The sequence below is a fragment of the Rhinopithecus roxellana genome, chromosome 11, assembly GCF_007565055.1.
Source record: "Rhinopithecus roxellana isolate Shanxi Qingling chromosome 11, ASM756505v1, whole genome shotgun sequence".
NCBI lineage: Eukaryota > Metazoa > Chordata > Mammalia > Primates > Cercopithecidae > Rhinopithecus > Rhinopithecus roxellana.
In genome coordinates, this window is record NC_044559.1 from 548,088 (window position 1) to 574,085 (window position 25,998).

Consider the following 25,998-nt stretch of genomic DNA (forward strand, 5'->3'; position numbering starts at 1 on the left):
AAACTCCTGACCTCAAGTGATCCACTGGCCTTGGCCTCCCAAAGTATGGGGATTACAGATGTGAGCCACTGTGCCTGGCCCCAATTTGCTTTCTTTACTGTGATTCTTATTTTCTCTTACAATTCTTTTCTCAGTCTGACATCCCAGAATGCATTTTAATAAATGAATTAAAACATTATACTGTTGCCTTAACATCCTTCTTGAACTCTCATATCATGCAGGTAATCAATTCAATTAGTCCTTTTTGAAATTCGTGGTTTATTATTTGGCCCAATTATTTATCTACTTTATGTCCACTTTGATCAGGTGATATTTTATCACCTACTTTTTTTTTTCTAATCTTTTTCTACCCTTTATTCTTGCAGTAGTTTTGTGGGGCATTTTATGCTGGTTCCTTTTGGATTACTCAGCTTCAAAGGACATGGGCTTTTATACTGCATCAGTTTTACTAGGTAAAGGGAGCAGAGGCATGTCTTAATCTAACGAGAGAGCTTCTTATGAAAAAGTGTTTTGCACATATACCAAACTCAGTTTATGCATCAACCCAGATTGTCGCTCCTTTCTTGCCAGAGTAGCCTTAGTAATGGCTTGCTCTGTTATTACCCTCTTGTACTTTCTCTTCATCCTAACCAGCCTTACTCCCCATTTCCTCACTTCTGTAGTAGGTCTGCCCATCCTGACAAGTTTTTACTTCAAATTGTTTACAGGAATACAAGCTAAGATAGCATGCAAGTTTATTTCCCCTCACACAGGTGTCTGTAACATTTTTTTCTGAAATGGAAAGTCTCATTTCTTGCATTGTCACAGAGTGTCACTGACAAACATGACTTGTGTGTCTGTTTCCATACTTAACCCTACATCAGCTTCACAGAACCAAACTGCATTCAAAGGAGCTCCAGCTGTCCTGTGCACAGTACTGATGTTATTCCAAGAGAGATTTAAGCTTTGCACCTCAGAGTATGTACATTGTCTCTCTAAAGTATTTTACCAGTTCCTTCAAGCACCAGAAATGTTTTTGTTTCTTTTCATCTGCTAGTACATATGGCCCTCCTTAATTTTTCAGTGATTCTGGCAGCATTTCCACTTGTACTGATTTGTGGTTTCAGATATCCTCTATTGTCATGAGATAAACTTTGTGTTGTTCTTTTTCCTTATTGTTTCTGGAAGATCTGTAGACAGAGACAGAGAAAATGCTGACTTTACACATCCCATTTCAGAGAAGCTCACTTTCTCCTTGAAACACTGTCTTCCTTGGCTGCAGGATACTACATTCTTTGTTTTCCACTCATCCCCAAACTGCTTTTTCTTTCTTCTTTGCTCAGTCTCCTCACTTTCAAGACTTCTGAAAGCTAATGACCCAGGGGATAGCCTCCAGTCCTACCCCAAGAGGTTATCTAATCCCTCAGCTTTAAATACTAAACTTCAAAACTGTTAACTACTCCCATAAGCTGATAATTTCCAAATAAATATCTTCCACTTGGACTTGCACCAAACTACCTGCTTATATGCCCAAACGCTTATTCGCCATGTAAACCTGGATATTTTATAACCACCTGAAACTTTATATGTGCAAACTAAATGCATAACAATCCCTCCAAAACTGTTTATCCTCAATATCCCCCAACTGGTACTCACTTATCCAACTGCTCTGGGTGAAATGTTTGGAGTCACTCTTGACTCCTTTCTTTTTTATATATTCCATATCCCACTCAATAGCAAATGTTACAGGTCCCACATTCAGAACATATTGAAAAGCCAACCGCTTCTTAATTTTTTTTTTTGAGATGGAGTCTTGCTCTGTCACCTAAGCTGGAGTGCAGTGGTGCAATCTCGACTCACCTCAGCCTCTGCTCCCCCAGGTTCCAGCGATTCTCCTGCCTCAGCCTCCTGGGTGGCTGGGATTACAGGCACATGCCACCACACCTGGCTAATTTTTGTATTTTTAGTAGAGACGGGGTTTCACCATGTTGGCTAGGCTGGTCTTGAACTCCTGACCTCAGGTGATCTGCCTGCCTTGGCCTCCCAAAGTGCTGGGATTACAGGCGTGAGCCACTGTGCCTGGCCAAAAGCCAATCACTTTTAATAATCACCACCATTCCAAAGTGTAAGCTACTATTGCCTTTTTGCAGACTGAAATACTCTCCTGACTCATGTTCCTGCTTTCATCCCTCTGTCCCCAATAGTATTTTCTTTGCTTAGCAGCCAGAGATATCCATTTAAAAGACAAATCAGCAAATATTCCTTATTGGGTCAAATCATACCAATAGCTTCTCATTTTACTCAAAATAAAATCATAGTCCTTATCATGGTCCCATATGGCCCTAGATAATCTGGGCTCCCATTACCTCTCCAACATCAACTCATACCACTCTTGCCTCACTCATTCTTTTCAGTCCACACTTATATTTGTGTGTCCTCAAAGACCACATGCGCACTCCTGCATCAGTGCCCGGCACTTGATTCTTTGCCTGCTATCAGGACTACCCCCAACTCCCACCCTCATATCATTCAATTTCACAGCATCCAAAAGCCCTTCCTGATCCACCTTTCTAAAGTTTAACACTCCATCATTCTTAACCTTCTTTAATTTCCTTACTATTTTACATGACCACTTGGCATATCTGTGCATGTGTGGTAGTGTTGTCATTTTTGTTCCTTATCTTTTTCTCCCAATCAGAATGTAAGCTCCATAAGGTCATGGATAAAATTCAGTTCACTACTCTATTTCCAGCACCTAAAACTTGAGTGACACATAGTAGGAATGAACATATGAATGAGCAAACTCTTTTTTTTTTTTTTTTTTTTGAGACAGAGTCTCGCTCTCTTGCCCAGGCTAGAGTGCAGTGGTACAGTCTCAGGTCACTGCAACCTCCACCTTCCGGGTTCAAGGGATTCTCCTGCCTCTGCCTCCTGAGTAGCTGGGATTACAGGCACCTGCCCTCATGCCCGGCTAATTTTTGTATTTTTGTAGACATGGGGTTTCACCATGTTGGCCAGGCTGGTCTCGAATGCGGACCTCAGATGATCCGCCCTTCTTGGCCTCCCAAAGTGATGGGATTACAGGCATTGAGCCACTGTGCCTGGCCATGCAAACTCTTGAGAATTAAAAGAATTCATACCATGTCACTGGCATCCTTCTGCTTAATACATGCTAACTCACCTGGGTATCTCTGGCCTGGGAGCTCTTCCTCTAATATCCATAGCTGCTCTCCTTGTTCCAATTTGAAGATCACTTCTGGTTTAGGGACGCAATATCCTGTGAATGGGAAATGACATGGAAACTGGGTGAGGCTAATGGACTTTAGGGCCTCTGAAAGAGGGAGAAAATGAAACTTCAGAAGCCAATTTCAACCATGTGTGTAAAAAGTAAGAAAACAACAACATTCTTTATAGCACCCCAAACAGTTCTTCTGCTTAATACCCTGAATATCAAGTTTAGTATAATTAACCCCAACAAAACTTCCACAAGTTTTAGCAACCAAGAAAAGATGTACACACTAGGAGTCTACATGAAAAACAGTTCCTACCTACCCACTGAGACGAGGTGGCTGCAGTTCTCTAGCATCACATCCCTGTACAGGGTCCTCTGAGCAGGGTCCAGATGCTGCCACTCCTCCTGGGTGAAGCCCACAGTCACATCCTCAAATGACAAGGATCCCTGAAACAGTACATTCCATTCGAATTTAAGCAATCAGAATTTAAAGACATAAGTGCTGTAAGAGAATTATTATAATGTTCACTATTCACAGTTAATCAGAAAATGCATTATAGGATGTCTACTTTTGCACTGTACTTAGTTGAAAAGATAAATCATAACAGATATACTCTACTGCCATGATAAGTAATTGGTGTCCCACCATGTGCCTATGTGTCACCAAGAATTCTCCTACTTTAGGGGAATATGAAGACAACTAAAACAATGTTACTGTTCTCAAGGAAAATATAATCTGATAAACAGAGGCAAACATATAATCACATAACTACAATAAGGTACTATAGTAAAAAGATGTAAAAAGTTATCTAAGCTTACAAAGCGGGGCGGGGAACTTCTGTTCCTGCTATTTGGTTGGGTTTCATTGAGGAGGTAAAGATTTGAATTCTTAAACAACTAGAGTGTTATTCATGAACCCAGGCAATAGCATAAGAATGGATACGCCTAACATATGTAGTTAAAGGAGTAACAATTAGCACATAGAATAGTATTGTTTGGGACTCTGATAAGATAAAGAGCTATAGAGGTATTCAGGGAACATTATTGAGTAATTTTGGACTTGCTCCTATAGAATTAGGGGTATCTAAAATATTTGGCCATTTTTCAATCCTGGGTAACCTTTTTTTTTTTAAGATGGAATTTCATTTTTGTTGTCCAGGCTGGAGTGCAATGGCACAATCTCGAGTAGCTGGGATTACAGGCATGCGCCACCATGCCCAGCTAAGTTGGTATTTTTAGTAGAGACGGGGTTTTCTCCATGTTGGTCAGGCTGGTTTCGAACTCGAACTCCCGACCTCAGGTGATCTGCCTGCCTTGGCCTCCCAAAGTGCTGGGATTACAGGCATGAGCCACTGTGCCTAGGCCTATCCTGGGTAACCTTTTTATTAATTTATCAATTATAAACATATTGCCAATCTACGTATTAAATTTCACTCTTTTTCTTAGATTATAATAAATTTAGGTAGGCATTTGAATATTTTCTTCTTTAATCCAATGGACTGTCTCATCTAGCTCAGAGATAACTGACTGCTGTGGGTAGTGGGGAGCCAGTAAGTAGACACAAACCAGTAGAGAGAGAAAGAAGTACCATTCCCAGGTTAGCAACACAAACAGCTGGTAAATGTTCATAGCATATACTGAGAACTGGAAAATAGGGGAAAAAAATAGGTCAGAGTGTGAAAGTGTGTGGAATAAAGGCAAGAAAGAATATAAAAAGTTATAAGAATTAGAAGAGAATAAATAAAGCTATCAATATCTGCAGATGTCATAATTCTGCATGAAGAACATGGAAGAGAATCTACAAATTATTTTAAGTAAGAAGTGAATTCAGTAAGTTTTTGGATACAAAATCAATGTATAAAAATCAAGTGGAGGCTGTGCGCAGTGGCTCACGCCTGTAATCCCAGTACTTTGGGAGGCCCAGGAGGGCGGATCATGAGGTCAGGAGATGGAGACCAACCTGGCTAACACAATGAAACCCTGTCTCTACTAAAAATACAAAAAATTAGCCGGACTTGGTCGCATGTGCCTATGGTCCCAGCTACTCGGGAGGCTGAGGGAGGAGAATCACTTGAACCCAGAAGGCAGAGGTTGCAGTGAGCTGAGATCGCGCCACTGCACTCCAGGGTAGATGACAGAGTGAGATTCCATCTCAAAAATAATACATAAATAAATAAAATCAAGTGGATTTTGGCTGGGCATAGTAGTTCACACCTGTAATCCCAGCACACTGGGACGATGAGGTGGGCAGATCACGTTAGGTCAGGAATTCGAGACCAGGCTGACCAACATGGAGAAATCCCATCTCTACTAAAAATACAAAATTAGCTGAACACGGTGGCACAGGCCTGTAATCCCAGCTACTTGAGAGGCTGAGGGAGGATAATCACTTGAACCCAGGAGGCAGAGGTTGTGGTGAGCCAAGATCATGCCATTGCACTCCAGCCTGGGCAAATCTCAAAAACAAACAAACAAAAAATGGATTTCTATATACCAGCAACTAATTGTTTCGAAGTACCACCTACAGTGCCATCAAAAACATGAAATACTGGCCAAGGGCGGTGGCTCACGCCTGTAATCCCAGCACTTTGGGAGGCTGAGGTGGGCGAATCACGAGGTCAGGAGATCGAAACCATCCTGGCTAACACAGTGAAACCCCGTCTCTACTAAAAATGTAAAAAATTAGCCAGGCGTGGTGGCGGGCACTTGTGGTCCCAGCTACTTGGGAGGCTGAAGCAGGAGAATGGTGTGAACCCAGGAGGCGGAGTTTGCAGCCAGCCAAGATCGCGCCACTGCACTCCAGCCTGGGTGACAGAGTGAGACTCTGTCTAAAAAAAAAAACCGAAATGCCTCAGAACAAATCTAACTAATCACTTCTAAGACAATTACACATAAAATCATAAAGCATTCTCGAGAAAAACAAAAGAATATCTTTAAAAAAACAGAATATCGGGGGCAGAGCAAGATGGCCGAATAGGAGCAGCTCCAGTCTCCAGCTCCCAGTGACAGCGACACAGAAGACAGGTGATTTCTGCATTTTCAACTGAGGTACTGGGTTCATCTCAGTAGGGAGTGCCGGACAATCGGTGCTGGTCAGCCACTGCAGCCCCACCAGCAAGAGCTGAAGCAGGGCGAGGCATCGCCTCACCTGGGAAGCGCAAGGGGGAAGAGAATCCCTTTTCCTAGCCAGGGGAACTGAGACACACAACACCTGGAAAATCGGGTAACTCCCACCCCAATACTGCGCTTTACCAAGGGTCTTAGCAAACGGGCACACCAGGAGATTATATCCCACACCTGGACGGGAGGGTCCCATGCCCACGGAGCCTCCCTCATTGCTAGCACAGCAGTCTGCGATCTCACCGCAAGGCAGCAGCGAGGCTGGGGGAGGGGCGCCCGCCATTGCTGAGGCTTAAGTAGGTAAACAAAGCCTCTGGGAAGCTCGAACTGGGTGGAGCTCACAGCAGCTCAAGGAGCCCTGCCTGTCTCTGTAGACTCCACCTCTGGGGACAGGGCACAGCTAAACAACAACAACAACAACAACAAAAAGCAGAAACCTCTGCAGACACAAACGACTCTGTCTAACAGCTTTGAAGAGCGCAGTGGATCTCCCAACACGGAGGTTGAGATCTGAGAACGGACAGACTGCCTACTCAAGTGGGTCCCTGACCCCTCAGTAGCCTAACTGGCAGACATCCCCCACTAGGGGCAGTCTGACACCCCACACCTCACAGGGTGGAGTACACCCCTGAGAGGAAGCTTCCAAAGCAAGAATCAGACAGGTACACTCGCTGTTCAGCAATATTCTATCTTCTGCAGCCTCTGCTGCTGACACCCAGGCAAACAGGGTCTGGAGTGGACCTCAAGCAATCTCCAACAGACCTACTACAGCTGAGGGTCCTGACTGTTAGAAGGAAAACTAACAAACAGGAAGGACACCCACACCAAAACCCCATCAGTACGTCACCATCATCAATGGCCAGAGGCAGATAAAACCACAAAGATGGGGAAAAAGCAGGGCAGAAAAGCGGGAAATTCAAAAAATAAGAGTGCATCTCCCCCTGCAAAGGAACGCAGCTCATCGCCAGCAACGGATCAAAGCTGGACGGAGAATGACTTTGACGAGATGAGAGAAGAAGGTTACAGTCCATCAAACTTCTCAGAGCTAAAGGAGGAATTACGTACCCAGCGCAAAGAAACTAAAAAGCTTGAAAAAAGAGTGGAATAATTGATAACTAGAGTAATTAATGCAGAGAAGGCCATAAACGAACTGACAGAGATGAAAACCATGACACGAGAAATATGTGACAAATGCACAAGCTTCAGTAACTGACTCGATAAACTGGAAGAAAGAGTATCAGCGATTGAGGATCAAATGAATGAAATGAAGCAAGAAGAGAAATCTAAAGAAAAAAGAAGAAAAAGAAATGAACAAAGCCTGCAAGAAGTATGGGATTATGTAAAAAGACCAAATCTACATCTGATTGGGGTGCCTGAAAGTTAGGGGGAAAATGGAACCAAGTTAGAAAACACTCTTCAGGATAGCATCCAGGAGAACTTCCCCAACCTAGTAGGGCAGGCCAACATTCAAATTCAGGAAATACAGAGAACACCACAAAGATACACCTTGAGAAGAGCAACTCCAAGACACATAACTGCTAGATTCAACAAAGTTGAAATGAAGGAAAAAATCTTAAGGGCAGCCAGAGAGAAAGGTCGGGTAACCCACAGAGGGAAGCCCATCAGAGTAACAGCAGATCTCTCGGCAGAAACTCTACAAGCCAGAAGAGAGTGGGGGCCAATATTCAACATTCTTAAAGAAAAGAATTTTCAACCCAGAATTTCATATCCAGCCAACTAAGTTTCATAAGTGAAGGAGAAATAAAATCCTTTACAGAGAAGCAAATGTTTAGAGATTTTGTCACCACCAGGCCTGCCTTACAAGAGACCCTGCAGGAAGCCCTAAACATGGAAAGGAACAACCGGTACCAGCCATTGCAAAAACATGCCAAAATGTAAAGACCATCGAGGCTAGGAAGAAACTGCATCAACTAACGAGCAAAATAACCAGTTAATATCATAATGGCAGGATCAAGTTCACACATAACAATATTAAGTTTAAATGTAAATGGACTAAATGCTCCAATTAAAAGACACAGACTGGCAAACTGGATAAAGAGTCAAGACCCATCAGTCTGCTGTATTCAGGAGACCCATCTCACATGCAGAGACACACATAGGCTCAAAATAAAGGGATGGAGGAAGATCTATCAAGCAAATGGAGAACAAAAAAAAGCAGGGGTTGCAATACTAGTCTCTGATAAAACAGACTTTAAACCATCAAAGATCAAAAGAGACAAAGAACGCCATTAATGGTAAAGGGATCAATTCAACAGGAAGAGCTAACTATCCTAAATATATATGCACCCAATACAGGAGCACCCAGATTCATAAAGCAAGTCCTTAGAGACTTACAAAGAGACTTAGACTCCCATACAATAATAATGGGAGACTTCAACACCCCACTGTCAACATTAAACAGATCAACGAGACAGAAAGTTAACAAGGATATCCAGGAATTGAACTCATCTCTGCACCAAGCAGACCTAATAGACATCTACAGAACTCTCCATCCCAAATCAACAGAATATACATTCTTCTCAGCACCACATCACACTTATTCCAAAATTGACCACATAAATGGAAGTAAAGCACTCCTCAGCAAATGTAAAAGAACAGAAATTATAACAAACTGTCTCTCAGACCACAGTGCAATCAAACTAGAACTCAGGACTAAGAAACTCAATCAAAACCGCTCAACTACATGGAAACTGAATAACCTGCTCCTGAATGACTACTGGGTACATAACGAAATGAGAACAAAGATACAACATACCAGAATCTCTGGGACACATTTAAAGCAGTGTGAAATTTAGAGGGAAATTTATAGCACTAAATGCCCACAAGACAAAGCTGGAAAGATCTAAAATGGACACTCTAACATTACAATTAAAAGAACTAGAGAAGCAAGAGCAAATACATTCAAAAGCTAGCAGAAGGCAAGAAATAACTAAGATCAGAGCAGAACTGAAGGAGATAGAGACACAAAAAACCCTCCAAAAAAGTCAATGAATCCAGGAGTAGGGTTTTTGAAAAGATCAACAAAATTGATAGACAGCTAGCAAGATTAATAAAGAAGGAAAGAGAGAAGAATCAAATAGATGCAATAAAAAATGATAAAGGGGATATCACCACCGACCCCACAGAAATACAAACTACCATCAGAGAATACTATAAACACCTCTACGCAAATAAACTAGAAAATCTAGAAGAAATGGATAATTTCCTGAACACTTACACTCTCCCAAGACTAAACCAGGAAGAAGCTGAATCCCTGAATAGACCAATAGCAGGCTGTGAAATTGAGGCAATAATTAATAGCCTACCAATCAAAAAAAGTCCAGGACCAGATGGATTCACAGCTGAATTCTACCAGAGGTACAAGGAGGAGCTGGTACCATTCCTTCTGAAACTATTCCAATCAATAGAAAAAGAGGGAATCCTCCCTAACTCATTTTATGAGGTCAACATCATTCTGATACCAAAGCCTGGCAGAAACACAACAAAAAAAGAGAATTTTAGACCAATATCCCTGATGAACATAGATGCAAAAATCCTCAATAAAATACTGGCAAACCGAATCCAGCAGTACATCAAAAAGCTTATCCACCATGATCAAGTCATCTCCATCCCTGGGATGCAAGACTGGTTCAACGTACGCAAATCAGTAAACATAATCCAGCATATAAACAGAACCAAAGACAAAAACTACATGATTATCTCAATAGATGGAGAAAAGGCCTTTGACAGAATTCAACAGCCCCTCATGCTAAAAATGCTCAATAAATTCGGTATTGATGGAACGTATCTCAGAATAATAAGAGCTATTTATGACAAACCCACAGCCAATATCATACTGAATGGGCAAAAAATGGAAAAATTCCCTTTGAAAACTGGCACAAGACAGGGATGCCCTCTCTCACCACTCCTATTCAACATAGTGTTGGAAGTTCTGGCTGGGGCAATCAGGCAAGAGAAAGAAATAAAGGGTATTCAGGTAGGAAAAGAAGTCAAATTGTCCCTGTTTGCAGATGACATGATTGTATATTTAGAAAACCCCATCGTCTCAGCCCAAAATCTCCTTAAGCTGATAAGAAACTTCAGCAAAGTCTCAGGATACAAAATTAATGTGTAAAAATCACAAGCATTCTTACACACCAGTAACAGACAAACAGAGAGCCAAATCATGAATGAACTTCCATTCACAATTGCTTCAAAGAGAATAAAATACCTAGGAATCCAACTTACAAGGGATGTAAAGGACCACTTCAAGGAGAACTACAAACCACTGCTCAGTGAAATAAAAGAGGCCACAAACAAATGGAAGAACATACCATGCTCATGGATAGGAAGAATCAATATCGTGAAAATGGCCATACTGCCCAAGGTTATTTAGAGACTCAATGCCATCCCCATCAAGCTACCAATGAGTTTCTTCACAGAATTGGAAAAAACTGCTTTAAAGTTCATATGGAACCAAAAAAGAGCCCGCATTGCCAAGAAAATCCTAAGTCAAAAGAACAAAGCTGGAGGCATCACGCTACCTGACTTCAAACTATACTACAAGGCTACAGTAACAAAAACAGGATGGTACTGATACCAAAACAGAGATATAGACCAACGAACGGAACAGAGCCCTCAGAAATAATACCACACATCTACAGCCATCTGATCTTTGACAAACCTGAGAAAAACAAGAAATGGGGAAAGGATTCCCTATTTAATAAATGGTGCTGGGAAAACTGGCTAGCCATAAGTAGAAAGCTGAAACTGGATCCTTTCCTTACTCTTTATATGAAAATTAATTCAAGATGGATTAGAGACTTAAATGTTAGACCTAATAGCATAAAAACCCTAGAAGAAAACCTAGGTAATACCATTCAGGACATAGGCATGGGCAAAGACTTCATGTCTAAAACACCAAAATCAACGTCACCAAAAGCTAAAATTGACAAATGGGATCTAATTAAACTAAAGAGGTTCTGCACAGCAAAAGAAGACATTCATACAGCCAACAGACACATGAAAAAATGCTCATCATCACTGGCCATCAGAGAAATGCAAATCAAAACCACAATGAGATACCATCTCACATCAGTTAGAATGGCAATCATGAAAAAGTCAGGAAACAGCAGGTGCTGGAGAGGATGTGGAGAAATAGGAACACTTTTACACTGTTGGTGGGATTGTAAACTAGTTCAACCATTATGGAAAACAGTATGGCGATTCCTCAAGGATCTAGAACTAGAAGTCCCATATGACCCAGCCATCCCATTCCTGGGTATATACCCAAAGGATTATAAATCATGCTGCTATAAAGACACATGCACACGTATGTTTATTGCGGCACTATTCACAATAGGAAAGACTTGGAATCAACCCAAATGTCCATCAGTGACAGACTGGATTAAGAAAATGTGGCACATATACACCATGGAATACTATGCTGCCATAAAAAAGGATGAGTTTGTGTCCTTTGTAGGGACATGGATGCAGCTGGAAACCATCATTCTCAGCAAACTATGGCAAGAACAGAAAACCAAATACCACATGTTCTCACTCATAGGTGGGAACTGAACAATGAGATCACTTGGACTCGGGAAGGGGAAGATCACACACCGGGGCCTATCATGGGGAGGGGGGAGGGGGGAGGGATTGCATTGGGAGTTATACCTGATGTAAATGGCGAGTTGATGGGTGCTGACGAGTTGATGGGTGCAGCACACCAACATGGCACAAGTATACATATGTAACAAACCTGCACGTTATGCACATGTACCCTAGAACTTAAAGTATAATAATAAAAAATAAAATATAAAAAATAAAAAAACAGAGTATCTTTAAAAATAAAAGAACTAATTATATACATGGATTGGACAACTCAATATTACAAAGTTCTCAGTTCTCCCTAAATTGGCCTATAAATTCAAGGTAATCCCAATCAAAAGCTTAGCAAATATTTTTGTGGAAACTGACAAGTTGATTCTGAAGCTTATATAGAAATTCAAAGAACCGGATGGGTGCGGTGGCTCACGCCAGCAATCCCAGCACTTTGGGAGGCCAAGGTGGGTGGATCACAAGGTCAGGAGTTCGAGATCAGCCCGGCCAACATGGTGAAACCCCATCTCTACCAAAAACACAAAAATTAGCTGGGCATGGTGGTGCATGCCTGTAGTCCCAGCTACTCAGGAGGCTAAGGCAGAATCGCTTGAACCCAGGAGGCAGAGGCGGCAGTGAGCCGAGATCATGCACTGCACTCCAACCTGGCAACAGGTCTCAAAAAGAAAAAAAAATCAAAGTACCAAGAATGTTCTCATCATCATAAAATGAAGGCAAAAGGCCTGGAGTGGTGGCTTATGCCTGTCAATCCCAGCACTTTGGGAGGCCGGGGCAGGAGAATCACTTGAACCCAGGAGATGGAGGTTGCAGTGACCCAAGGCTGCACCACTGCATTCCAGCCTGGGCAACAGAGCTAGACTCCATCTCAAAAAAATAAATAAATAAATAAATAAAAATGGAGGCAATATTTTTTAAACTAAAAAAAAATTTTTTTTAAACCACCAAGAATGGCCAAGGCAGTCTTAGAGAAGAACAAAAAAATGTGTGAACTCACACTAATTGTGGTTGGCAGAATTCTAAGATGAGCCTCAATGACTTACATCTTTATATAATCTCCTCCTGTTAGTGTGGGAGAGATCTTGTGGCTCCAGGAAAGATTATATTACATTATATGGCAAATGGATTTTGCAGCTATAATTAAGATACCTTAATCAGTTTATTTTGAGTTGATCAAAAGAAAGATTGTCTTGGTGGGCCTTACCCAATCAGGCGAGTCCTTACAAAGAAGGTAAACTGGCCGGGTGCAGTGGCTCACACCTGTAATCCCAGCACTTTGGGAGGATGAGGCAGGCGGATCACGAGGTCAGGGGTTCAAGACTAGCCTGACCAACATGGTGAAATCCCGTCTCTACTAAAAATACAAAAATTAGCTGGGCATAGTGGCACATGCCTGTAATCCCAGCTACTCAGGAGGCTGAGGCACGGGAATCGCTTGAACCTGCGAGGCAGAGGTTGCAGTGAGCAGAGATCGTGACACTGCACCCCAGCCTGGGTGACAGAGTGAGACTCTCTCTCAAAAAAAGGTGAAGTATCAGAGAAAAGTTCCTACTGGACTCTAAGAAGCAAACCATTATGGGTTCTCATTTATGGGAAATGAATTCTGCCACATGTGTATGGTGGACTCTGAGCCTCCATTAAGATTAAGTGTCTCAGGCAATATCTTGGTTGCGGCCTTATGACTCAGCACAGTACCTAACTAACCCATTCCCAGACTCCTGATCCATAGAATCTGAGGTAATAAATTTGTGCTGTTTTGTGGCAAACTTTGTGGTAACTTATAATGAAGCATTAGAAAACGAACACACTAGTGCATATAAGAATGTATTATAGAGTAATTTAAGACAGTGTGGTATTGGTGACAGAATACATTGAAAGACCAATAGAAAAAAATTATGGTCTAGAAACAGACCTACAAACATGGATACCTGATTTATTTTTAAAAGTTTCACAGCCGAGCAGTGAGGAAAAGGACAGTCTCAATAAGCTATGCTGATTGGGGAAAACTTGACTTCAATCCCACACGATATGTGAGAATCAATTCCAGATGAATTGTAGGTTAAAATATGATGAGTAAAAACAACAGAACTTCAAGAAGATAGCATGAAACTATATTCCCAAGCAAAGGTTTTTTTAAAGCAAGATACAAAAGCACTAACCATAAAGAAGAAGACTGAAATAAACTGGACCACATTAAGAATGTTGATTAATCAAAAGACACCATTAATGCAAAAAAACAATGCAAATCAGAGAGAAGAAAATATTGACAACATATCGAACTTTTAAAGGGACTATACCCAGAATATATAAAATACTTCTAGCATCAATACAAGCAAGACAACCTAATAGAAAAATGGGGGAAAATATCTGAACAGTCATTTCACAAAAGATAACACTAACATGGCCAATAAACATGCTGAGAAGTGCTCACCCTAAATAGTCAACCATTGGCAAAGATTATTGGGAAGAGGATGTTCACATAGTCTCCGTATTCCACCCAAAGATTATTAGTTTACAAAAAGGAAAAGAAAGTCTACTTTTCAAATGGAGATATTTGGTACCATTACAAATAGTGGTACAAACAGACCATATAAAAAGTACATAATAAACTGGCATAAGATAAATGTATATGCCAGGTGCGGTGGCTCACGCTTATAATCCTAGCACTTTGGGAGGCCGAGGCGGGTGGATCACAAGGTAAGGAGTTTGAGGCCAGCCTGGCCAACACAGTGAAACCCTATCTCTACTAAAAATACAAAAATTAGCTGGGCATGGTGACCTCAGCTATTTGGGAGGCTGAGGCACGAGAATCACTTGAACCCGGGAGGTGGAGTTTGCAGTGAGCCGAGATCGTGCCACTGCACTCCAGCCTGGGCGACAGAGCTAGACTCATTCTCGAGAAAAAAAGAAAAAAAAAAGTATAATCTGAATCTGATTGTGAGGAAAAATAAATCAGTCAAATACAGATGTGCAGGCAGTCTACAACAGTGCTTCTAAGCATAGTTGCATATCACCTGGGTATACGAATATTTAAAGAACTCCAAATGATTCTGAAAAGCAGTTATATTCAAGAATAACTGTTCCACAAGACTCCTGACCAGGACATATTTAAATGTTCATTATTATGAAGGAATAAAAAAACATCATCTTTGATTGGCTCTTGGGCCCAGCAAAGCTACAGAGGACATTTTTGGGGAAAATGGAAATTTTGTTTTGTTTTTTGAGATGGTAGCTCACTCTGTCACTCAGGCTGGAGTGCAGTGGCACGATCATAGCTCACTGTAGCCTTGACCTCCCAGGTTCAAGTGATCCTTCTGCCTCAGCTTCTCGAGTAGCTGAGACTAAAGGTGCACACAGCCATGTCCAGCTAATTTTTAAAAATGTTTTGTAACATGGGGTCCCATTATGTTACTCAGGGTGGTCTTGTACTCCTGGGCTCAAGCAATCCTCCCACCTTTGCCCCATAAAGTGTTGGGATTATAGGCATGAACCACTTTGTCTGGCCTGGAAAAATTACATAGAGAGAAAATGTGGAAGAATACTTAAAACTGTTGAATCTAGGTAAACTGGTGTTTATTGTACTTATTTTTTTTTTTATTTTTTTTTTGAGACAGAATCTCAAAAAAAAAAAAAAAAGGACAAACTGGGAATAAGTACCTGTAACTTACATGACAAAGAAAAGGCAAAGCGTTCCTAAAAATACAGAAGGAAAGGCCGGGCGCGGTGGCTCACACCTGTAATACCAGCGCTTTGGGAGGCCCAGACAGGCGGATCACCTGAGGTCAAGAGTTCAAGACCAGCCTGGTCAACATGGCGAACCTCTGTCTCCACTAAACATACAAAAATTGGCTGGGCACGGTGGCACACACTTGTAATCCCAGCACTTTGGGAGGCTGAGGAGGGCGGATCATGAGGTCAGGAGTTCAACACCATCCTGGCCAACATAGTAAAATCCCATCTCGACTAAAAATACAAAAAAAAATTAGTCGGGCGTGGTGACAGGCACCTGTAGTCCCAGCTACTCAGGAGGCTGAGGCAGAAGAATCACTTGAACCCGGGAGGCAGAGATTGCAGTGAGCCAAGATCGTGCCACCGCACTCCAGTCTGGGCGACAGAACAAGACTCCATCTAAAAAAAAAAAAAAAAGATTACCCTTTAAAGTAAAACAATAAAATAAAAATAAAATGTAAGTAAAAATTGCATTGAACCATTCACTCCTATCAGACTGGCAGAAACCCAAAAGAATAACACATACACTTAGTTTGGTTTGCTATAGGCATAAAAGCATACTCATATCCTGCTCGTGAGAATACAAAATAAGCAGCCACTGTGAAGTGAAATATGGTAGTATTCAGTTACATTATATGTATATGAATTTACCAGTGGACCTAGAAATCCCACTTCTAAGAATCTACCACAAAGACACATTAGCCAAAAATTGAAAAGATGGGGCCAGGCGTGGCGGCTCACACCTGTAATCCCAGCACTTTGGGAGGCCAAGGCGGGCGGATCACCTGAGGTCAGGAGTTCAAGACCAGCCTAACCAATATGGTGAAACCCCATCTCTACTAAAAATACAAAAAAAAAGTTACCCAGGCACAGTGGTGGGCACCTGTAATGCCAGCTACTTGGGGGCCTGAGATAGGGAGAATCTCTTGAACCCAGGAGGTGGAGGTTACAGGGAGCCGAGATCATGCCATTGCACTCTTGCCTGGGCAATAGAGCGAGAATCCATCTCCCCCCACCAAAAAAAAAATTGAAAAGATGTAGGCACAAAGCTACAGCAGTATTTATATTTGCGAAAGACTGGAAACAACCCAAATGTTGATTAGTAAACAATTGGTTGAATGTATGTTGTACACTCACATTACAGAGTGCTAAGCGACTGAAATAAGACATAAGGAAGATCTGCATATCCCACTGCAGAGTGAACTCCAGGTTCTATTATATGATCACAGGAAGTCTGAGAAAATCAAGTATAATGTGGCGGCTTTTATATACAAAAGGAAAATATGTGTATCTACATACAAATCTACTTATATTAAAAATAACAATAAAAAGATAAGTCATAAAACAAAATGAATCATTCTTCGTAAGGTGAGGAAAGGAACAAGGAACCAGACGGAGGGAAAGGGATGACTCCCAGACTGATCTCTGAATATACTTTGCTTTACAGATCTGTCTTTGTAAACATTTAAATATTTCTCATAATTATAAAAAATGATTCTCAAAATAAAACCCTAAAAACAAACAGCAATGAAACAAATAAATATAATTATATTTAAAGTTGATGCCATACCACTCAGAGAATTATTTCTGCTAAATTTAAAACAAAGGAATCTAATTGTATGTCACAATGGGGCTGTGCCCTAAGGACAAAAGAACTACAAAATAAATCTTAAACTGGTTTCAAAAATATTTTGTTAACAATAATATTGGTATTGGTATTTTGGTATATCATGTTTTACAGGATAAAGCAAATAATCATGTGAATGCCCTTTGGAATACAGATTTTCAAATTAAGAAAAAAGGCCAGGTACGGTGGCTCACAACTGTAACCCTGGCACTTTGGAAGGCCAAGGCAGGTGGATCACCTGAGGTCAGGAGTTGCAGACCAGCCTGGCCAACATGGTGAAACCCCTCTCCTCTGAAAATACAAAAATCGGCTGTAATACTAGCACTTTGGGAGGCCGAGGCGGGAGCATCACTTGAGGTCAGGAGTTTGAAACCAGCCTGGCTAACATGGTGAAACCCCATCTCTACTTCAAAAAAAGAAAAAAAAAAAATTAGTCAGGTGTGGTGGTGGGCACCTGTAATCCCAGCTACTTGGGAAGCTGAGGCAGGACAATCGCCTGAACTCAGGAGGCAGAGGTTGCAGTGAGCCAAGATAGCACCATTGTACTCAAGTCTGGGCAACAAGAGCGAAACTCCGTCTTGGGGGAAAAAAAAGTAGCAGGGCGTGGTGGTGGGCGCCTGTAATCCCAGCTACTCAGGAGGCTGAGGCAGCAGAATTGCTTGAACCCAGGAGGCAGAGGTTGCTGTGAGCCAAGATGGCACCACTGTACTCCAGGCTGGGTGACAGAGTGAGACTCCACCTCAGTAATAATAATAATAATAAGCCGGGCACAGTGGCTCACGCCTGTAATCCTAGCACTTTCGGAGACTGAGGCAGGCAGATCACCTGAGGTCGGCAGTTTGAGACCAGCCTCATCAACATGGAGAAACCCCATCTCTACTAAAAATACAAAATTAGCCGGGCATGGTGGCAAATGCCTGTAATCCCAGCTACTCGGGAGGCTGAGGCAGGAGAATCGCTTGAACCAGGGAGGCGGAGGTTGCAGTGAGCAGAGATTGTGCGATTGCACTCCAGTCTGGGCAATAAGAGCGAAACTCTTTCTCAAAAAAAAAGAAAAATAACACAAAGATTACTATACAGAATTTCAAATTTATAAATTAGTAAGAAACACAGAACCAAATCAATAGAAAAGTATGTAAGGGATATGAACAAAAGAAAACTGAAAGGCTCAACCCTACAATCAGAGAAATTCAAATCAAAACAATGAGGATTTCTTTAGCTACCAGATTGGCCATAATTTTAAAATATGACTATATCGATTGCTAGGAAGAAGATAAAGAAAATGGTACTCTCATAAATGGCTGTGGTATGGTAACTTGGTAGACAAACTGGTAGCACCAAGTAACTCTGGAAATCCTTTCTCGCTCTGTTGCCCAGGCTAGAGTGCAGTGGCTTGATCACAACTCACCGCAAGCTTGAACTCCTGGGCTCAAGCAGTCCTCTTGCCTCAGACTCCTGATTAGCTGGGACTAGAAGCATGCACCACCATGCCCAGGTAATTAAAAAATTTTTTTTGTAGAGACAGGGTCTCCCTATGTTACCCAGGCTGCTCAAAAACTCCTGGGCTCAAGCAATCCTCCCACTTTGGCCTCTCAAAGTGCTGGGATTACAGGAGTGAGCCACTGTGCCCAGTCTGGAAATCCTTTCTCTTTATGCAGACAAAGTAAAGGATGTTTACTGAAGTATTACACACAATAAGGAAAAATGGAAATGACCTAAATGCCTTTCAATGAAAAAAATGGATAAAATGCAGTATGGTCTCAGAATATATGGAATAAAAAGGAATAAACTAATCAACTTGGATAGATCTTCAGTGCAATATTAATTTTTTTAATAGCTGCAGTAACATATATACCAATTGAGATGGGCTATATAATTCTAAAAATCACATAAACAAAAATGTATACTCTTCCATGATATAAATATACATCTCCATGTACTTATACAAAGAGAGTAAGAAGCCAATGCATGTATGTAAATAGGATGGAACAGGGAGTTACGGATCAAAACCCAGATGTGGTGGGCTGAACAACGGCCCCACAGATATCCACGTCCTAATCCCTGGAACCTGTGATTATGACCGTAAATGGCAAAAAGGACTTTGCAGATGTGATTATGACACTTGAAAAGTGGAGACTGTCCTGGATTATCCAAGTGGGCCATAAATGTAATCACATGTGGGACATCTGACTACAGATGAGAAGGCATTTAGTGTCTACTAAAAATACAAAAATTAGCTGGGAGTGGTGGTGCACATCAGTAGTCCCAGCTACTCCAGAGGCTAAGGCAGGAGAATCGCTTGAACCCAAGAGCTGGAAGTTGCAGCGAGCCGAGATTGCGCCACTGTACTCCAGCCTGGCAAAAGAGCAAGAGTCTATTTCAAAAAAAAAAAAAAAGAAAAAAGAAAAAAAAGAAATTCAATAAGCTGTAAGACCAAGATTAACACTGAAAAATTAGCTGTTTTTCTATGCAATTAACAATCCAAGAAGTAAATTTTAAAAACAATTTATAATTTAAAAATAATAATTCTAATTACAATAGCATCAAAAGAATACTTAGGAATAGATTTAACCAAGGAGTTCTAAGACTTACATACTAAAAACCATAAAACTTTTGCTGAAAGAAATTAAAGACCTAAATAAAGGGAAAGATAGTCCTTGTTCATGAATAGAATACTTAATATGGTTAAGAAGGCAATACTTCCCAAAGTGTTCTACAGATTCGATACAAAATCAAATAACCTTTCTTGCAAAAACGGACATGACCGTCAAACTCATGGAACTGCAAGAGACCCTGAAGAGCCAAAACAATCTTGACAAAGATAAACAAATCAGGACTCACACTTTCTGGCTTCAAGACTGCTACAAAGCTACAGTAAACAAAACAGTATGGAACTGGCACAAAGACAGACATACAGATCAACTGAATGGAATTAAGAGTCCAAAAAGAAACGCATACATCTATGGTCAACTGATTCTCAACAGAGGTGCCAAGACAATACAATGGGAGAAAGAATAGTTTTTTCAAAATTGGTGTTGGGATAACTGGATATCCACAGGCAAATAAATGTGAAGTTGGACCACTTTCTCACACTATAAACAAAAATTAATTCAAAATAGGTCAAAGTCCTAAATGTAAGTGCTAAAACCATAACACTCTTAGGAGAAAATATAAATAAAATAAACCTCATGACCTTAGGTTTGGCAATGGATTCTTAGATATGACATCAAAAGTGTGCAACAAAAGAAAATATAGATTAACTTCATCAAAATTAAAACCTTTTATGAATTAAATGATACTATCAAGAAAATGAAAACTCATAGAATGAAATATTTGAAAATCATATATCTAATAAGGGTCTAGTACACGAAAGTACTCTTACAATAAACCCAATTTAAAAATGGACAAAGGACTTGAATAGACACTTCTGCAAGAGATATACAAATGGCCAAGAAGCACATGAAAAGGTGCTCAAATGCATTAGTCACTAGGAAAAAGCGAATCAAAGCCACAATGAGATACTACTTTACAAACACTAGAATGGCTATAATTTAAAAAATAAGCAATAACATGTGTTGTCAAGGATGTGCAGAAACTGTCATCCTCAAACATTGTTGGTGGAAATGTAAAATTATGCAGTGCTGTGAAAAAGTTTGGTGATTCCTCAGTAAAAGACAAAATATATGATCCAGCAATTCTAATTCTAGGTATACATCCAGAAAACTGAAAACAGGGGTTCAAACAAAAAGTTATATACATATATTCATAAATGTACTATTCACAATAGCCATTAGGTATAAACAACCCAAAAATCCATCAAATGATGAACAAACAAAATGAGGTGCATCAACGTAAGAGATTATTCAGCAATAAAAAGGAATGAGGTCAGATACATGCCACAACACAGATGAACTTTGAAAACATTATACTAGGTGAAAGACAGATATATTGGCTAGGCACAGTGGCTCATTCCCGTAATCCCACCACTTTGGGAGGCGAAGGTGGGAGGACTGTTTGAGCCCAGGAGTTCAAGGTTACAGAGAGCAATGATTGAGCCACTGCACTCCAGTCTGCCCTGTCTCTATTAAAAAAAAAAAAAAAAAGCAAAACCCATAGTGTATGATTACCTTTATATAAAATATACAGAATAGGCAAGTCCATAGAGACAGAAAGTATATCAGAAAGTATATTAGTGGTTGCAAGGGAGTGCACTCAGGGGTGAATGGAAAGCGACTCTAAGGCGTATAGGTTTCCTTTTGGAATGATGAAATGCTCTGAAACTAAATAGTGATGATGGTTGCATAACATTGGGACTATGCTAAATGCCACTGAATTGTGCACTTTAAATTGTTAATTTTATGTTATGTGTATTCTACCACAATAAACAAATATATCATTAGTGATGTTCACAGATCAAATTCCAACAAATGGTAGGAAATAATCCATTCTGCATGAAGCATGGGTTGAAAATTTGATTACGTGTAGAAACATTTGCCAGAAAATAATCTCTTAACTGAATATTCTACAGATAAAGCAAGACTAAGATTTTTGGAAAGTTATTTTAAAGACATAGTCAATTTATTCTCTATATGTTTTAAGTTTTATCCACAAAAAAAACAAAAAACAAGCCTATCTGAAAGCTATTTACATGAGCTCCAGTAATGTGGTCCCTAAAAAACTTCATTAACTCAGTGTTGCTCAGTACCTTGTTTTTTGCATTCACTAAAGAATAATTACAGGTATTTATTTCATGGTTGCCACCAGAAGGCTGTCCATCACTGCATAAAAAGCAAAAAAAAAAAAAAGGCGGCACAGTGGCTCATGCCTGTAATCCCAGCACTTTGGGAGGCTGAGGTGAACGGATCACGAGGTCAGGAGCTCAAGACCAGCCTGGCCAACATGGTAAAACCCCATCTCTACTAAAAATACAAAAAATTAGCCAGGCATTGTGGCACTCACCTGTAGTCCCAGCTACTCAGGAGGCTGAGGCAGAAGAATCGCTTGAACCCCGGAGGCGGAGGTTGCAGCGAGCCATGATTGCGCCACTGCACTCCAGCCTGGGTGACAGAGCGAGACGCTGTCTCAAAAAACAGGAAAAAAAAAAGAGCAAAAAAATATTTTTTTTTCAGCTTTCAGTATCAGGCTTCACATGTGTACCAAAAGGAACCAGGTAGCTTCATTCTCATCAGCAATGAAAGCCATTAACAGATCATCTCTCTTTGCCATAGTTACCAGAAAGGTCAGAAATATTTGCAACTCAAATCTGATAACTAACTCCACATGACATGTGTATGTGTATATACATCAATATATACACATATATACAGATATCAATACCTCTGTATGTGTACATACATTGCGTATATATACACAAATACATACAGATACATGTATATATACACATATATACATACAGATATGTGTATATATACACATATACATACACATATATGTGACATATATAAGCCAACTTTGCCCTTCTGATCTGCTATTCCAGTGCTATTTATTGGCCTATAGACCTGAACCCTACCATCATCGCCTGCAATATTGTTAAAAATGAAAATTCTCAGGCCCTGTTCTGTTTTAACAAACTTTCCAGGTTACTTTTATGCACACTAAAGTTTGAGAATCATTGTGTTAACCCCGTTTCTTTGAAGTTCATTGTATCTATTTCGACTTTTCCAATTTAAGTGTAAGAATCAACCTGCTAAGATCCACTGTAAAACAAAGTACAGAATTACTTCATCAACTCACATAGGATTTCTTCATTTTCTGCTGATCCTGGAAAAATGTAGAAATCTCTGAAGATTTACCTGGGATTAAAAAAAAAAAATGAAGCAAGTCACTAGAAATATGAAATGTTTTGGATCTGTCTACTTAAAAAACTGCAAGCATCACCGGGCGGGGGGTCGGGGGCGGGGGGTGGGTGGTAAAACGTCTCTCTGTGGGAGAATATCCCTTTCAACCTGGAGAAGAGGCAGGAAGAAACCCATGAAGACGCATCCATGTGTGTCTATTGGTGACAGTTATATGATCACAAGGAGCTTGGATGTGTCCTTTTTTTTTTTACTGAGTGGATATAACTGTTTTCGGCTGATTTTTTAAAACATATGTACCACTTTGTGTTCTTAAAGAAATAAAACAATTATAACAAAAATGATTAAACAAATCACAACACACTAAATGAAGTACAGCTATGTCAGCCTTCATCAGAAGTTTCATCGAACATGGATTTCTTTTTCCTCATTTTACTCCTTAAGTTAAAAGAACTCACCCAAAGCTATGAAAAAAGGATTGGAGGCACTTTTAAGATAAGGTCACTTAAGCTGTTTTTCTACAGTATATGTAGTTTCTCAAAAGGCTGCCTTTTAAAGATGTCTGTTTTAACAGTGATAATGTGATTAGCACCGGCCTGAGTGTCAGGAGACTCAACGTCTACTCTCAGCTCTGCCACTAACACAAAGCCAGGGAAATTCACTTACACTCTCAGGGTCAATTTTTCCCAATCTCGAACAAGACAAACAGAAAACCTTTCTAGTATTACTGTCGTACAATATCAGAAGAAAGGAATTAATCAGCATATGTTTTGATGCCAGATTCATGGAGTGCAAAGATCTGGGAAGAGGGAGTGAAATAACAGTGGAGGCTACACTGGGATTGGTGAAGATGGAATTTACTCAGCTCTAGCTCTAAAACCACTTTACCCACAGCATGTCTCCCAAACCCTTCCAGTGAAGCTATATTTCCTGCATGGCCTAACCCCTCCTTCATTCCTCTCAGTCCACTTTCCTATTCTCTTTTGAAATCTGGTGCAGACTTTCTCTGTGGCGTGGCTTCTGATGTGGCAACATCATCCAAATCTTACTTATTCTGAGCATTGTATGCAAATCTAGTATCTGCTCCTTTCTGGGAGCTATTGCCTCTGCTCAGAAAATCCGATTTGGAGTGGTTCTTTTCCACGTGGATCTTGTTCCTCAAGATGTCTTATTTCACAAGAGGTGTTTTGCTCCAAGGAAGAAAAGAAATGCAACTAAAGGACAAATTCATTTTAACTTAAATCCTCACTCAAGGCCACAGTTTAACTCTGAATTTTCCTGTTCCATAGACTCTCAGATCAGACCTTCAATAAACACAAAACAAAGTTACTGAAAACATAGACCAGTCTGGACTGCGCAGACCCAACTCGGGAATACGCTGTCTGTCCCAAGGGCTCCGAAGACACATCTGGAAATCCGAAAAACAGAACTGCTACATGGTAAGAGTCAACCCTTCAAATTATTTCTGCTAACTGCTGCGAAGGATGCAACGCTGGCTTTTATAAGCAGTATAGTAAATCAGACCACGGCATCTGGAGAAAGAAACGTCGGAGTTCATCCTCTAGCGTGTTTACCTGCTACCTAGCTGTGTGACTCCAGGCATAACACTTTCCTCTCGGTCTCCTTTCCTTATTTGTTAGAGCAGGAGTTACACTGACCTGAGAACGAGGTTATGAGCATAAACTACTAACAACCATGTTTCCATTAACAGCAGCCGCTGTAACTGACTGCGGGCACAACCACCACGTTCCCGAATCCTCAGCACAACCCCCTAAGGAGGTATTAATTCCGCGGTTTCACACGGGAGGAAATCAAGTCTCACCTTGATTTCACCCATCTCTCTCACTGGACAGTTCTTTCACACCCGGTGCCGCCTGACACCAAGGCTCCCCCGACCCCTCCCGGGGCCGCCTGGTCCACACTGTCCGCTCCGCCAGGAGTCGGACACTCGGACCCCGCGGCCTCCCGCATCCCCGGGTTCCCGCGACCCCCAGTTCCCCACGCCTGACCTCTGACCCCTCCCTCCACCATGCAGCCCCCACCCCGTCGTTCCTCCCGGGCTCACGCGCAGGCGCTGGTGTTCCCACCGCCGGGCGCCCACCGCCTCCTGCCCGCCCTGCCACCCGCTGCCCAAGCCGCGCAGCGCTTCCCATCCCGCGGGCTCGCCCGCCGCTCCCAATCCAAGCCGTACCTGAGCGGCGGATAGACTTGGGGGTTTGGGGTCTGTCTTCCACTTGAGGCCGAAGAATCTTCCCAGAAGGAACGCCTACGCCGTTTGCACCTGCACAGAAGGAGCCTCAGAGACCTGTCCCATGAGCATGCGCGCTGAGCCCAAGAACTTGCGACTGCGTTTCCCAGAAGCCTGCTGGTCCACGACCTTAGGGAAAGTCGGAACCTTCCCAGCCAGTGTGCGGAAGGAAGCGAAGATGTACATCAGTGTGAATTACGAATAAGAATGAGAAAGTTAATTTGAAGACTAGAAAATTAAAATACTAGTAATAAAATAAAAAGTGTTAAAAAGTAAACAATAAAAGAGAAATTATTTGGGTGATGGGTACACTAGAAGCCCAAACCCCACCAGTTCGCAACATATTTGTGTAACAAACTTGCACATGTACCCCTGAATAGAACAATAAATATTGAAAAACAAAAACAACATAAAAGGAAAAATCATAGCGTGTCTCTCAGCAGTGAAAAATGTAAGCAAGTTGGCGCTTCAAATATCAAATAAAAATAAATCCAGAGGTAGGTAAGAAGAAACTCTTTGAAAAGTCTATTGCCCCTTGTTGCGGTGGCTCATGCTTGTAACCCCAGCACTTTGGAAGGCAGAGAGGGGAGAATCTCTTGAGCTCAGGAGCTGGAGACTGCAGTGAGCTATG

General features: G+C 41.2%; 1 protein-coding gene across 3 annotated transcripts in view; it reads right to left on the reverse strand.

Annotated features, from left to right (window-relative positions):
* LOC104675966 (zinc finger protein 37A-like) overlaps positions 1–25,444 on the reverse strand; it is a 33,319-nt gene extending 7,875 nt beyond the window's left edge. For 2 of the 3 annotated variants that reach the window (XM_030941494.1, XM_030941493.1), the window contains exons 1-4: positions 25,311–25,444; positions 23,058–23,116; positions 3,532–3,658; positions 3,161–3,256 (exon numbers count right to left, since the gene is read on the reverse strand). In XM_030941494.1, coding sequence (XP_030797354.1) covers positions 3,161–3,256; positions 3,532–3,658; positions 23,058–23,072 — 238 coding nt within the window. In that variant the 5' untranslated portion in view covers positions 23,073–23,116; positions 25,311–25,444. Of the gene's footprint in view, positions 1–34; positions 1,170–3,160; positions 3,257–3,531; positions 3,659–23,057; positions 23,117–25,310 lie in introns of those variants that run through there. The other variant, XM_030941495.1, reaches the window with a different exon arrangement.
* Between the last annotated feature and the right edge of the window lie 554 nt (positions 25,445–25,998).